The 15,127-nt window shown below is 56.6% G+C and overlaps 1 protein-coding gene across 1 annotated transcript; it reads right to left on the bottom strand.

The window, feature by feature from the left end:
- Positions 1-4,682: 4,682 nt before the first annotated feature.
- On the bottom strand, positions 4,683-12,377 carry LOC119113397 (ankyrin repeat and LEM domain-containing protein 2). The gene is made up of 7 exons (XM_037237719.1): positions 12,252-12,377; positions 9,942-10,012; positions 8,809-9,029; positions 8,091-8,327; positions 6,887-7,069; positions 5,650-5,829; positions 4,683-4,700 (listed from the first exon to the last, which is right to left on the bottom strand). The coding sequence occupies exons 1-7, from the start codon at positions 12,275-12,277 to the stop codon at positions 4,683-4,685; spliced, it is 936 nt and encodes a 311-aa protein (XP_037093614.1). The 5' UTR covers positions 12,278-12,377.
- Positions 12,378-15,127: the final 2,750 nt, after the last annotated feature.

Raw genomic sequence — 15,127 nt, 5'->3', positions numbered from 1 at the left:
TATATATATACATTATATCAAATATATATAAATGAAATAATACTTTTCCTTACTTAATATTATTATCATATAATTAATACTTGATGTATTATAGGCAGTTACTGGAGAGTTTGTCGGCTTACGTCGCCTGGGCGCTGACTGCCCACCGGAATTGCCCAGCAGAACTGCCTGCACCGGAACTGATCCGGATATTGGAGCGTACTCCGCGGTAGGAGCTAGACGACGCCAGGCCGTGTCGGGCTACTCAGGAGTCGGATGAGGAGTGACTCAATAGACTGCGAGTCACGGACGCAGTCCATCTCACTGGGCTGGAGGCTGGAGTGGACGACTGGCGCGCCTGAATATCGCGCGGTGTACGAGGCGTCCGCGTGAAACATCGCATACAGTGCGAGGCATTTGCGTGCGACGCATCACCCCGAGCGCAAGGCATCCGCGTGCGACACATTACCCCGAGTGCGAGGCATCCGCGTGCGAGGCGTCGCGCGGAGTGCGAGGCATCCGCGTGCGACACATCACCCCGAGTGCAAGGCATCCGCGTGCGAGGCATCGCGCGGAGTGCGAGGCATCCGCGTGCGACACATCACCCCGAGTGCGAGGAATCCGCGTGCGACACATCACCCCGAGTGCGAAACATCCGCGTGCGAGGCATCACGCGGAGTGCGAGGCAGACATGTCGGTCGCACCAAGCGTCAAAGCCCGCACCTTGGCTGACCTCCGACCTCTGCGGGCTGGGTAAAGCCATCGGGGACCGCCGGTCAGACAGCACCGAGGTCAATCACCCTGACGGACCCACGGGCGCACGACCTGTACCGCAGCAGGCGCCGCGCGGAGGCCTGGTGCCCACTGTATGAGCCTACTGGGTCCCCGACATGATCCAAATCTCTATGTCGACACCCTGTGTTGGTCCCTGTGCCGGACGACTCGACCCGGCCTCATCGCTCCGAAGACCTGACCTGAACCCCTGCCTGCGGAAGCCAGTGGCCTGAAAGCTTCGTGAACTGACGTGAATCCCTGGCTGTGCGTTCTGCTCTGATCCTGTGGCTCCGTCTCCTGGCCTGAATCCCTCGCAATGTAGCCTACCCCGAACCCCTGACCTGACCTGAAATGACATCACTGGCTGAGTGCTTTGACCTGAAACCCTGATGGTGTGACCTGACCTGAAAACCTCGTTGCACGACCTGACCCGAACCAGCCAGCTGCATGGCCTGACCTGAATCCCTGGTTGCGCGAGCGAACCAGCACCTGGCTGCGCCAGTTGCAGACGCTGGGGAAGAGGCTGCGGTCCACGGTGACGGCCTCCAGCGCTCGCAGCACGTCCAGGTCCGCGGTGGTGGGCTGGCGGCTGTGAAGGAGGCCGAACTCGCTCAACTCGACAATCGCCTTCAACTACGGGACGCCACTCGCTGGCGACACTCATTCATTGACAATGAAAGTTAACAAAGGCGGTTGGAACGGCGGTATCATTGGCGCCTTGACAAGGCTACTTACCGAAGGTTAAAACTGCTTCGGATGTGTAGTCCTCTACTACCGCTCTGCAGCAATACGGCACGAGATTTCGCCACACATGACAATGTTCACCGACGGAGATTCTGGTGAACATTTGCTGATAATGACGGCACGTGAACAACCTTGGCCATCAGTTCACAGCGCCAGTTCCCCCTTCGGTGAACTGGCCCGCGTATGAACTTCTGGCCAACCCGTGCACGAGCTGGCCAGCGTACAAAATTCTGACCCGTGTACGAACTCGCTGTACGGACAGGTTAGGGACGCCAGTTGCCATAGACTGACCCGCAGATGAACACCTCGGGCGCCTCGTCGGGCGTGGCTGGCGAGCCCGAGCCGGCCGACGAGGGCGGCGTGTAGAACTCCTCGCCGTCGCTGGCGTCGCTCTCTAGCTCCGCCGGCAGCGGCTCCGAGCACTGACGCTGGCGCAACAGCTCGCGCAGCCGGCCGCGGCGCGGCGCCGCCGGCGGCGGCGGCGGCGGCGCCACCTCCGCCGCCTCCTCCTCCAGCGAGCGCTCGTCCAGCCGCAGCTCGTGCAGATCCCGGCAGAGCGCGCTGACCGGCGAGAGGGGCGCGGCGCGCGGCGCGCGGCGGCTCGGCGGCGCCGGCGGGGCCGGCGGCGAGGGGCGGCCGGCCGCCTCCAGCCGCTGCGCCGCCTCCTCCAGCTGCGCGGTCTGCAGAGCCGGGCGATACCGTCAGCGCCCGCACTCAGCGCGGCGGAGTGTTTGGAGGAGTACCGGCAAGGACTGCTGCTGCCAGCCATGGGCCAATTGCCGGCGGCGTTGCATACAGTCGACATCCGGTCCGGTGCCCGGACTGAGCCGCACAACTGCGTAGGTCGGAGACGTCGCAGTCTACAGCACAGGGTGCGTTCGTACCGCCCCCATTCCAGGCGGTCGGACGGCGTCGTTGAGCAGCGCACATGATTCGCCTCAGGGAGCAGTGGATGACGTCATCGGACCACGCCCCCAGTCTGCTGCCCACCCAGGGCCCTGATCCGGGCTCAGGGACGGCAAGCACCACCACCGCGGGCGCGGAGTGAGCGATGCACGAACGCAAACGTCGAGCCCAGCTCTACAGACCGACCACAGCATTTCAGACTTGACGCTCCGCACCACCAACACGTCACCGCGCAATCTCTCCCGACATCCGTGCGGTGACTCACGTCCGCGCCACCCACAACGGGCCGCGGTCCTCCCACGACCGCCGCCGCCACCCTCACCGTGTCGAGCACCGCGCAGCCCTGCCGGTGCAGGTGATCCTCGAGCGCCTGCAGCCCCGCCTGGGAGCCGATGTCCAGGTGCCGGTCCAGGAACGGCCAGTACTCGCGCCACTCCACCGCCAGCTCGGACGCCAGCCCGCTGGCGGCGGCCGGGCGCGCGCCGACGTCACGGGCGGCACACGGCCGAGGCGTGACGCCACGTAACCCCCGTGACAGGCACGTGACAGACTCGTGAAGGACTCTTGATAGATGGTGGCAGACTCATGACGGAGTGATGAGAATGTGACAGAAGCATGACACACTCGCGATCGACTCGTGAGAACGTGGCAGACGCATGACAGACTCGCGACCGACTTGTGAGAACGTGACAGACACGTGGCAGACACGTGACAGGCTTAGTTACACTCATGACAGACCGTAACGGACTCGTGATCGATTCGTGAGAACGCGACAGACATGTGACAGACCCGATCACAGACTCGTGATCGACTCGTGAGAACATGACAGATCGTGACAAACTCGTGACCCCCGGCCAGTCACAACAGCGCTCAGGCAGGCCTACGCTGCGTGAGGAGGACGGCTGGTGGCTGTCCTGTCCAACCACTGATCAGCCCGTCGCCTGACACCCTCATCACCGCCGTTCCACCGTCCAGTTTCGAGCATTCCCCGCCACCGTCCCCGTGCGTGCACCTGGCCCACAGCCGTCTCTTCGGCGGCTGACCTCTGACCATCCTCCCGGGCTCCACGTCCAAAGCCCACCTCCCGGAAAGCAGCCCGCCCAGTCGCTGCACACGCGCGCATTCACCCGCACGCGCGCTGGCATGCACCCACGTGTGTGCATTCCATGCGTATGTACACTTGCAGATCCTCGCACACCCATGCACACCTCGCGTGTACAAAGGTGTCAGAACGCACGGGGGCCGGCCACTGATAATCCAATCCGAGGGCCAAATCGGTTCCGACATGCTTTGCATGGCCGGAACACAAACGCAGCCCACGCCTGCCACGTCACAGCGGTTGGGACCCCGCCATCCTGCGGCGGCCACGCAGACGCCGCTGCCCGCCGGCAGCACACCGCACCACACCCAGCCGCGCCAACACACGGAGACAGGGCCGGAGACGGAGCACGGAGACGGAGCCGGAGACGGAGCACGGAGACAGGGCCGGAGACAGAGCACGGAGACAGGGCCGGAGACAGAGCACGGAGACAGAGCACGGAGACAGAGCACGGAGACAGAACCGACCTACGGGCGGCGTTCACTCACCGGCCGACCCGTTCCCAGCCCTTGCTGGCGTCGCTCAGTCGAACGTCGTCCAGGGCGTGCGCCTTGCGGCTGCGGAGCGGGCTGACGCTCAGCGGCGAGCGCCAACGGCGGTGGAACTCATCCGCCAGCTGGCGCGGCATGGGGCCGGCCCAGGCGCGCGGCCGCAGCGGCGAGCCCACCGGCGAGCCCAGCGGCGAGTCCGGACTCTGGCGGCGGGCGGCGGCAGTCAGGTAACAGCGGGGTGTAGTACGGAGCTCGGACTCTGGCGGCGGGAGGTGGCAGTCAGGTAACAGCGGGGTGTAATGTGGAGTCCGGACTCTGGCGGCGGGAGGCGGCAGTCAGGTAACAGCGGGGCGTAGTGCGGAGCTCGGACTCTGGCGGCGGGAGGTCGCAGTCAGGTAACAGCGGGGTGTAATGTGGAGTCCGGACTCTGGCGGCGGGAGGTCGCAGTCAGGTAACAGCGGGGTGTAATGTGGAGTCCGGACTCTGGCGGCGGGAGGCGGCAGTCAGGTAACAGCGGGGTGTAATGTGGAGTCCGGACTCTGGCGGCGGGAGGTCGCAGTCAGGTAACAGCGGGGTGTAATGTGGGGTCCGGACTCTGGCGGCGGGAGGCGGCAGTCAGGTAACAGCGGGGTGTAGTGCGGAGCTCGGACTCTGGCGGCGGGAGGTCGCAGTCAGGTAACAGCAGGGTGTCATGTGGAGTCCGGACTCTGGCGGCGGGAGGCGGCAGTCAGGTAACAGCGGGGTGTAATGTGGAGTCCGGACTCTGGCGGCGGGAGGTCGCAGTCAGGTAACAGCGGGGTGTAATGTGGAGTCCGGACTCTGGCGGCGGGAGGCGGCAGTCAGGTAACAGCGGGGTGTAATGTGGAGTCCGGACTCTGGCGGCGGGCGGCGGCAGTCAGGTAACAGCGGGGTGTAATGTGGAGTCCGGACTCTGGCGGCGGGCGGCGGCAGTCAGGTAACAGCGGGGTGTAATGTGGAGTCCGGACTCTGGCGGCGGGAGGCGGCAGTCAGGTAACAGCGGGGTGTAATGTGGAGTCCGGACTCTGGCGGCGGGAGGCGGCAGTCAGGTAACAGCGGGGTGTAATGTGGAGTCCGGACTCTGGCGGCGGGAGGCGGCAGTCAGGTAACAGCGGGGTGTAATGTGGAGTCCGGACTCTGGTGGCGGGAGGCGGCAGTCAGGTAACAGCGGGGTGTAGGGTGAAGCTCGGACTCTGGCGGCGGGCGGTGGAAGTCAGGTAACAGCGGGGTGTAATGTGGAGTCCGGACTCTGGCGGCGGGAGGCGGCAGTCAGGTAACAGCGGGGTGTAGGGTGAAGCTCGGACTCTGGCGGCGGGCGGTGGAAGTCAGGTAACAGCGGGGTGTGGCGAGGAAACCAGACTCTAGCGGCGGCAGTCAGGCAACAGCGGGGTGTAATGTGGAGTCCGCGCCCCAACTCCTGCTAGACGAAGGAGAAAACCAGGGCACGGCATGTTGTCTGATTAGTACAATCATAATCATGAAGTTAATTTCACCGTTAAAGAATGAATGATACACAATGCAATGAGAAAGCAAGCGAGGGGAGTAAGAGCACCGACTTGCACCGATGCTGTTCCGGCCGACCCACCCAGCTGGGGTCAAGGTCACTGACCTTCACCGGAGCGAGCGCGCGTCACTGACCTGCACCGGGGACTCCCCGACTGGCCTGCCCTGCTGTGGCGAGCAGGGCGGCGCCAGCACGGGCGGCTCGCAGCCGTCCGCGTCTGCCAGCACCTGCACGTAGTACGGGTCCTGCAGCAAGAACGCCAGCTGGCGCGCCGCGTCCGCAGACTCGCCGCCCTTGCTCTGCTTGCAGATCACCTGCCGGGCACGCACGGCGTCACGCCGGCTGGTGCCGCGTCACGGCGTCACGTCACACGGCGACGCGTCACACGGCGTAACGTCACATGGCGTAACGTCACACGGCGTCACACTGGCTGGTGCCGCGTCACAGCGTCACGTCACCGGCGCCACGTCACGCGGCGTGACGTCACATGACGTTACGTCACACGGCGTCACACCCGTGCCGACTGGTCCCGCCAGGCCAGCGCGGCTCCCGACGACGGCGGCCGTTACACCCGCGGCCCATCTGCATCCCAATGGCTTGTCCCTGTGTCTCCGAACAGCTCGAGCCATTGTGACCTGTCCGCTGTCTCCCTGGTCTGCTGCGCGTCTCTATGACCCGTTTGAGCGCTTTTGACCCGCCCGTGTCTCTCGGTTGTCCCCTGTCTCGCTGACCCGTGAAGACCGTCTTACTGACCCTGTCTTCAAAGACGACTGTCCCTTCCGCCTCTCATCCATCCTCGCGTCTCTCAGCTCTCTTCGCACGTTGGCATCACTCCTGGTTCCCTGGCCAATCCCTTGTCTCTGCGCCAGCGCGCGTCCCTGACCTGCCACTCTGCTATGACCGCTTCCTCGTCCCTGCGCCGCACCCGCGTCCCTGACCTGCCACTCCGCTATGACCGCTTCCCCGTCCCTGCGCCGTACCCGCGTCCCTGACCTGCCACTCCGCTATGACCGCCCCTCGCCCCTGCGCCGTACCCGCGCCCCTGACCTGCCACTCCGCTATGACCGCCCCTCGCCCCTGCGCCGCACCCGCGTCCCTGACCTGCCACTCCGCTATGACCGCCCCCTCGCCCCTGCGCCGTACCCGCGTCCCTGACCTGCCACTCCGCTATGACCGCCCCTCGCCCCTGCGACGTACCCGCGTCCCTGACCGGCCACTCCGCTATGACCGCCCCTCGCCCCTGCGCCAGCGCGCGTCCCTGACCTGCCACTCCGCTATGACCGCCCCTCGCCCCTGCGCCAGCGCGCGTCCCTGACCTGCCACTCCGCTGTGACCGCCCCCGCGCCTCTGCACCGCACCCGCGCCCCTGACCTGCTCGGGCGTCTCGCCGAACTTGTTGCGGACGTCGCGCTTGCAGGCCGGGTGCCGCACCAGCTCGCGCACCACCTCCACGTGACCGAGCTTGGAGGCCAGGTGGAGCGGCGTCTCGTACGTGCCCTTGGTCGGCACGTTCAGGTAGAGGTCGGTGACCCGCCTGGCGCGCGCGGCTGCCACCTGCCGAGGTCAGAGGTTACAGGTCAGATTCGCTGACTGGCGACGCCTGGCAAGAGGGACATGCGCGGACAAGACACGCCAACAGGAGTAAACAGCTGGCCCAGGCAGGCATGGGCCCAAGCGGACGGACGGTGGCGGTTGGATTCGGATGGAGGCGGTTACCTTGGAGACCCCTAGCCCACAGAATATAGTGCTGATGGTGTTTAATCCAGTTGTTGGTGCGCAGGCGGGAGTCGGCTAACATTCATCATTTCACCTTTTGCCACTCACATGTCGCACCCACCGACAAGCCCCAAACGCGGGCTTCATTGGCTAGTCAGGGCCCATCGCTTATCGTTCCGGAGCGGCCTGTGACAAGCAGCCTGCACTTGACATGGTAATTACAGTTCGGGTGGCGTCCCTGGCGTACGTTCATTCGCACCGGGGCCCAGGGTCAGCCTCTGACATGGCATACTGCCAACCATCCAGAGGCCCATCCAGGACATGCATCCAAACTGCACATCAGCATTCTTGGTCAGCCGCAGTCAACTGTGCAAGCATGTCTTGGCCACGCATGCTCTGAAACACGGCCCGCGCACATGACTTCTAGCATGGGTGGGTACAGCTCCTGACATACAGCCCCGGCACATAACACGCATGTCGTCCGAGTACAGCCTTCGACGTGTAGAACCAGCGCCCGCCGCCCATCGTCCAGGTGAATCCTCTGACACCCCCGCCCGGTTCGCATCAGGCTCTCCACCCACATCCAAATAATCATCTTGCTGGTACACTCTCCATTTTGCATTATATCTCACTACCATTCTATCATTGACTAAGACTACGACATATGGCTACTGACTATGACTATGACATGATTGTTGACTACTATCATTGATATGACTATCATTCTATCATACTATCTGAACTCGCATCCCGGGTCCACACTCTGACACACACCGCTCGTCCATCGTCCCGGTCCAGCCGCTGACATCGCGTCCCCGCCCGCTCCGGGCCGCTCGTCCCGGTTCAGTCTCGGACCCACCTCGGGCTCATCGTCCGGGTAGAGGATGCGGAAGAAGCCGGGCTCGGCGACGGCCTGCAGCAGGCGGCGGCAGACGGCCGGCCGGCCGTGCAGCGCCGCCAAGTGAAGCGCGTTGTGGCGCGGCCCCTCGCGCAGCAGCGCCGGCGCGTCGCCGCTACTGACCAGCAGGCGCGGGTTGCGCTCGACGGCCGCCGCCACGGCCGCCTCGTCGCCGTGCTCCACCAGCGAGCGGAACGCCTGCCGAAGGCGCACAGGGCGCGTGACGCCGGCGGAGGGCGGCCACAGGGTGGGGGGCACCGCGTAAGTCGGTACCGCACGTGGACAACGTTATTGTTTCAGTCTCTTTTCGCTGTCTGTACTCATGGGCCGAAAATGGAAACATGTCACGGTTCAACCACGTAAATCTGAAGTCCGAGCTCAGCGGCAATGATGAAATCTGGAGTATTAACCCGAAACTGGATGGCCACTGCACTACATACATCCCGCCCACCGCTGCCAGCGTGAGGTTCGACACGAAACACTCCTGACGCGGAGCGCCCAGGTCACGGTCTGCTACAGTCTGCCGTCGCAGCCCGCTCGGCACGTGGCGGTAGTCACGCGCTCCCGGTCTGACCGACGCCCCCGGCTCCCGCCTGCGCGAGGCCCGACGCCGACGGGAGCCGGCCGAACGTACAACGACGGTCCCGCCTCGCTCCGCCCCGCCCCGCCCGAACCTCACCTGGAACTCCGGCCGAGTGGGGTTCCTGAAGGGGGACGGCTTCTCGCCGCCCGCGGCGGCGGCCGGCGCGGCCGCGGGCGACGTGGGCTCGGCCGGCTCCAGTCTCTGGCCGCTGTAGACGGCCGCCAGCTCGCGACACGTGAACTGCTTGAAGCGGGCCGTCTTGTGCGTGCGCACCGCCGCCTGCACCTCCTGGATGCTGGTGCACACCAGCGGAACATCTGCCGGGGAGCACCGCATCCGGTGCCGGGTGTGACCTCACAAATCGGCGTCCAACGGCTCAGCGGAAACTCATCTTTCAACGAGCGCAGTCGGAGGCTCCTATTCAGAGCACAGTACGCAAAGATCACCGCACCAGCGTCTGCTGCTCTACACGAGGCCGTGCTCGGGACCAGCAGTCACATGGGATGATCATCGAACCAGCGCCACAAATGCTGCACCTACATAGTTTCATATGCAGCAGCTCCGGCGAATGGTCCAAATAGGCCAAGCTGCCCTGTAACTAAAATGTTGCTTGCTTGTGTTGTCTCGCACATAAATATGTTGAACTTGCTCTAGAGTGCTATTCAGAGTGCTATTTAGTACCTAGAGCACTATTCAGTAAGCATTTAGGCATAAGATATTACAGCCAGTTCCACTAACACAAAACTTTGGAGCTGTAATTTGCTGAACACAATAACTCTTGCAATGAATATAAATCAGATACCCTACCACTTCCATGATTTGGTTCTGCTGTCTGAAGTGACTAACTGATGAGAAATGAATGCTGAAACACCCCTGATCGTCACAAGAGACATGAGGAGGATATATGCATGGCTGAATGTGTGTGAGTTGTACAGCATTGAAGATTCAACTTACCCTGCAATTGCATTTAACATGATAAGCTCACATGCTGTCAAGGCCAATCAGCATGTGAGCCAGTATGTGAATATGTACTGAAGCAGGCATAAGTGACTTGTGACTGCCACCAGCTGACTGGTAGCCAGGTATTTTGGGAAGCCAAAGACCAAGATGACCATTGCCACAGCACAGCAAAAGCAAACACAAAATGATGCATTGTTATTTATGCATGCCCACCCATACAGACACTAAATTACTGACACACCAGAGTTTGTGGACATGGCACCACTTACCTTCTGGTCTTTGGGCACCTTCAGGCAGACCTAGGTTGACACCATAGAATGTTGACGGATGATTTCCAGCACTGAAATAAGAGAAAGTCCATTGCTCATTATCTAGTAACATCATCTGAACAACTGTACCATTTATCAAAAGGCTATAATGACACAATCAGAGCAGACATCAAAGCACCATATTGATTTCACTATTCCTGCCAAGGTAAATGTCATCATGTGCACAGGAAACTATAGTTCTGGGGCAATGAATGGTGTGCCCATTTTGCAGTCATTTTGCAAACAATCAATGCAGACCAGGGTACTGTTTCACAAAATAGGTTGGAAGGGGCTGGGGAGGATAGAATGGTGAAAAATTGTATCATGAAACCTACCCCAAAGACACACTTCTTTTCAAAGTTAGGGGTAGGGGTGAGCGAGGGCTGAAGCTCAAGAGGAGCAGGGGTGTGGCACTGCAACTGAATAGAAAACTATACCCCGGCTCTATGCTTAAGCATAAGAAGTGTTTAATGAAAGTATAAGGACATAAAGATATTGGGACAAAAAGGAGCCACTGGGGTCCATCAAGGCTGACCTACCTCAAGTTTCACATGCATTCTCTAAACTCATCTTAGCACCTGACCTGTCTGAATTTAGCTATAAATGGCATTCTTAGACCTTTAGAGCTGGTCCAAATGATTTCTAAATGTTACTGGAGGGGGATCTGGATCAACAAAATGCTGAATCAACAAAACAGTTAATGCAGAGTAAACTGTAATTTGCACCAGTAGTCCTTTCATCATGGTAAGGTTTTTCATGAATTTCTTGTTATCATGATTGATGATGATGATTTGGGCTTTGGGGCATGCTGACTACATTGGTCATGTGGTGCCCATATAATGATTGATGGCTGCCTTTTGTTTTTTATTCATGCTTCTTATATAATGCAACTCATAACAGGCCATGGGTCAAGACAGTGACATTTGCACCATAATTCAGGTAATTCCAGGAGTTTTGTAACTCACTGCCAGCCTGCAAAAATAACATTTATTGCACTGGAAGCTGAAGTACATCAGTGCTTCAAACTTCATGCTTGTGTGTACTGAACAAAAGCCAGCCAAGCTTGCATTGACTTCAACCATTACTCTTGCAAAAAATTATTGCAGAATATCTTTGCATGATACTGCCTTTGTAATATCATAACTTCAAGAAGCATTGGCCCAGCATGCATTTCAATTAATGGTGACTGTGCCCAACTGAGAGCTTACATTTGTGAGGGATATGCATTGAAATTGCCAATATTTTTATTCTGGTACAGATCCCACATAACATGCATTGCCATGTTTTTAAAGAAAAGTTATAACAATTATTTTCTTTCATTTTTTGCCCAATGCTTCAGAAATTTTGGGTTCACTTCATTAAGATCATTTAGGTGGTGAGACCAAATCCAGCAAAACTTTCAGTACAATATCAAGATTACTTACAATGCATGGTTGTAAATAGGCCACAGCTGTCAGTATTGTTGTCAGTGGAAAATGTGGGGCATGTTTACATGCTTTCACATTTTAGTTAATCATGTCCTACCAGTAACAGCTTTAGCTCTCTGGGTCCAGACTACAAAATATGTATGTTGCTATGACCATGTCCTGCCTGGCAGCAGCATCACTGAAACAATTCCAGTATTTATGCTCTATAGACTTTGGCATTGAGAGTTCAGTGCATAGCACTACCCATTTCAAACCAAAGGGAGCCAATTCTTCAGGGAAATAACAATGTTGTAAGGGTAATCTCAAGACAAAATACTCTGAAGACATTTTTCAAGCAAAAAACATTACAGAAATCAGAGCAATTCAGTATGACCTCACTTCAGCACATGAGAGCTCAAGGTTCTGGTCACTGATGGGTGGGTATCTGGCAGAGGGTATTTTTGCAGACTGGAGAAGGGTGAGTTATTCAGTTCTTTTCACCATTTTCACTCTATTACAATTCCAAAATTACACAAAAACAGTAGCAGTGAGTCAGAAAGGGCAATAATCATGAGTTCAGCACAATCACCACTGAAAGACATGGTGTAAGGTCATGTGACCATCCTGGGAATGGCTCAATTATGGTCACAACACACAAGCATATAGTCAGGTAAATAGGTGGAAACTAGCTCCCACTACTTTAGATTGACATTTTCAAATCAACAGGTTGTAAGCATATCAACAGGCGGGCCCATGGTGACGTATGGTCTGCACAAGCAGCTCAAACTGACTTAAAATAGGAGCATGTGGCACGCATCATCCATGATCATGCGCCTACTTGTAGGTCCACGCAACGTTTCATTACCTTCTGGCATCATCTCCTTCGCTCATGTCAATGTATTTGTTATGCCAGCTGTGGACGTAATACAGGAAACTGCGAACGAATAGTTTGCCCAGGGGCGCTGCCCTGCATTACGCACCCCCCTAAACGTCTTCACAGAAATGACGCGTTGTTTAAAAATATCACAGTTTCTGCCTTTCATGCGTTTGTTTTGTATGATACCAAAGCTACCAAATAGTTTAAAAAACTTCATGCGCAAAAAGACCTCTGTAAAAGCCGACGAGAATGATTTTTCTGTGCGATGTCGTTCGACGTTGGATATGCCCACTTTATGTCAGTGGGCCATTGCAAATAACACTAAAACGTGTGAGGTGGTCAAACAGACTTCGTTTGAAATCGATTAACCCTTGAGTTCACTTCTAGGGGGTGTCTCATCGCTATGAGTGGATTCAGCTTTCGAGTTACGTTACGTTACGTTAGGAGCCAAGTTACAATAAGCTCACAAGTCTTGCTGCTCGATCTACGGGGTTCGCGAACCGGAGGAAACGCTCTGTGCTTTTTCGGCACGTAGAGGACATCTAGGAATGCGACGATATGTAACCCTCAATCAGGGGCGACGACACTATGGGGACGTCGGGAACGGGTTGCGGACACAGGTGCAATAGAAAGAAAGTGCATATAACAATTTTTCGCGTGATTAAGGTGTCGCTTAAGTTCGTCAGGATGAAGTGAGGTATTAAGTTAGTACCAGAAAAAGTTTGCAATGAAAAAGGACGTATAGATAACGATGGCAAGGAGAGAGGTTCGTCGGAAAAGGGTTCGCAGCGCAAGTGTTTATAAGCGCACGAGTTCGTATGGAAAGAGGTCGTAAACAGTTGCTTGTATGCGAATGCTCGGGCGCATATGTTTGTTAGGGACAACTTTTGCTTAAAAAAACACTTTAGCACAGTTACTTGTCTGAGGTTCGTAGCAGTTTGATACCCATGTTCAGCAAAAATTGACGACCCTTCTACTTTCACGAAAATTGCGCAAGAGAAAGGCCGAAGTGCACTAGCAGCCTATATCTGGACGCAACAAATATCGATCTGGCCTACGGTGAAGTCTATAGGTTGCAGGTTTTGATGTCCATGAAAAGCCGAGAGATGCCCTCCTTATTTGAACTGTGCTATGTTTATAATGTTTCTAAAAAAAAATCAGAGGGGTCGGAATTTTACAAGTCCACAGGTGCCATATAAAATTCAGTGGTAAATGGTGTATTGTGACAGGAACTGATTTTATGCGTACGCGTATTTTTCCAACTTTTTAACTAGGCCTCATTCAATCAAGCAAGTAACATCATTCAGCTCCGGTTTTTTCTGGAAATGTGTCACTTACATTTGTTTAAGTGGGGTCATCACGTAACCTGACATGACCTGCACTCCAGTTCAGTGCTTAATTAAGCACTTTTTATTGTGTTTAGTTTAATTTAGCAATTGTCGCATCGGGCATGATAACAGGGAAGTGTACGCTTTGCGCAAGGGTGCCGTTGTTGAGGCAGTTTCGGTCAAATACATGGCAAATAAACTTTGACCTGCCTTATTATCGATGATATGAAGCAGTCTGCCTGGAAGTGCGGCCGTCGATTCATCAGAAGGAACTTGACATGGCATATCGGGGAAGCGTTATTGGGGCCCATCTGGGCTAGTTATATGGGCCAATCTGGGCTGGTTACGTGGGCCCCAGCTGGACTGGCCCGTGGTGGGCTGGCCTAACTGAGTTACCCAGGCGGGTCCCAACTGGGCTGCCCACATGGGAACCACCTGGGCTGCCCAGGCGGGTCGCATTTGGGCTGCCCAGGTGGGTCCCATGTGTCCCAGGTAAGCCCCACAAGGGCCCCACATGGGCTTCGATGTAGGACCCAGTTGGTTGCCCATGACATGCCCGTATGGGCCCGAGGTAGCAAGCCCAGATGGGCCCTATTTGGTTACCCATCTCGGACCCACATGGGTCCTGGTTGTAAACGTTGGATGGGTTCCATGTGTGCCCCAGTTAGGCCTCCCATTGGCCCAACAACGGTCACCCATATGGGACCCAGGTGCTTGCCCATGACATGCCCACATGGGACCAAAGTGGACAACCTTGGTGGGCCCCATATGACTGTCCAACTGGGACCAATATGGGTCCCAGTTGGACGTGCTGGCTGGGTGACTTTCTCCACCTTAAAACGCTGGCTCCATTTGTGTGCACATTCAATTAAAATAGGCTGATATGGGCCCCAGCAAATAAGGTTGCACTCATTTGTGTGTTATTAATCTTCGATAGTTATATATTTTGCACATCCTTTGGGAATATCTTTTGGTGTGTTTGGCTTAATATTGTTTTCAGGGCCTTTCTGAAATCTGCATAATATTTCAGACCAAATGGTGTATTATATGAAACCAGTTTTTCGACACATAACGGATGACCCCTTATGACCTCTGGAGGTCAAACCTCTCGATGTCCAACAAAAAGCTTTTACGTATGTTGTCAGTACACTTTGGATTTTCTCGCAAGTTTCGTGGCATTGGTGGGGTTCGGATTTCGATAAATGACGCAAGCGCACAAAGTTTGTATGTAAATTTTGGTCGGGTACGAAGCTCTTTTGACAATATGCTCTCACAAAACCTCGTATGCAGATGCGTGCTGTACGGTGAAGTACAGATTTTCATCCCTCGTGCTGAGCCTCAGACGGAATATTACCTATTAGGCTACCACGACCTGTGTGAAGGGGATGGTGGCGAACGGCGGTGGCTGGGAATGTCGGGTCAAATGTTATAACCAGCCCAACTCTTCACGGCCTGAGATGGAACGTCCGTTGGCGGCCACCAAATGAACCTTTTCAATAGGCAGGAGGGGGGGGGGGGATCCATTTTAAAGTGTGG

This window comes from Pollicipes pollicipes, unplaced genomic scaffold (assembly GCF_011947565.3).
Source record: "Pollicipes pollicipes isolate AB1234 unplaced genomic scaffold, Ppol_2.1 Scaffold_7262;HRSCAF=8765_pilon_pilon_pilon, whole genome shotgun sequence".
Taxonomy (NCBI): domain Eukaryota; kingdom Metazoa; phylum Arthropoda; class Thecostraca; order Pollicipedomorpha; family Pollicipedidae; genus Pollicipes; species Pollicipes pollicipes.
The sequence above is the reverse complement of the archived record's forward strand: the minus strand, read 5'-3'. Positions and strand labels throughout refer to the sequence as shown.

What these genes read in the sequence shown, in the direction of transcription:
- LOC119113397 (XM_037237719.1), bottom strand. Translation starts at nt 12,277, where the DNA reads ATGAGCGAAGGAGATGATGCCAGAAG. An exon ending in GAAGGAGATGATGCCAGAAG is followed by an intron (nt 10,013 to 12,251) that starts GTAATGAAACGT and finishes CTCTTATTTCAG; the next exon opens with TGCTGGAAATCATCCGTCAA. An exon ending in TCGGCGAGACGCCCGAGCAG is followed by an intron (nt 5,830 to 6,886) that starts GTCAGGGGCGCG and finishes CGTGCCCGGCAG; the next exon opens with GTGATCTGCAAGCAGAGCAA.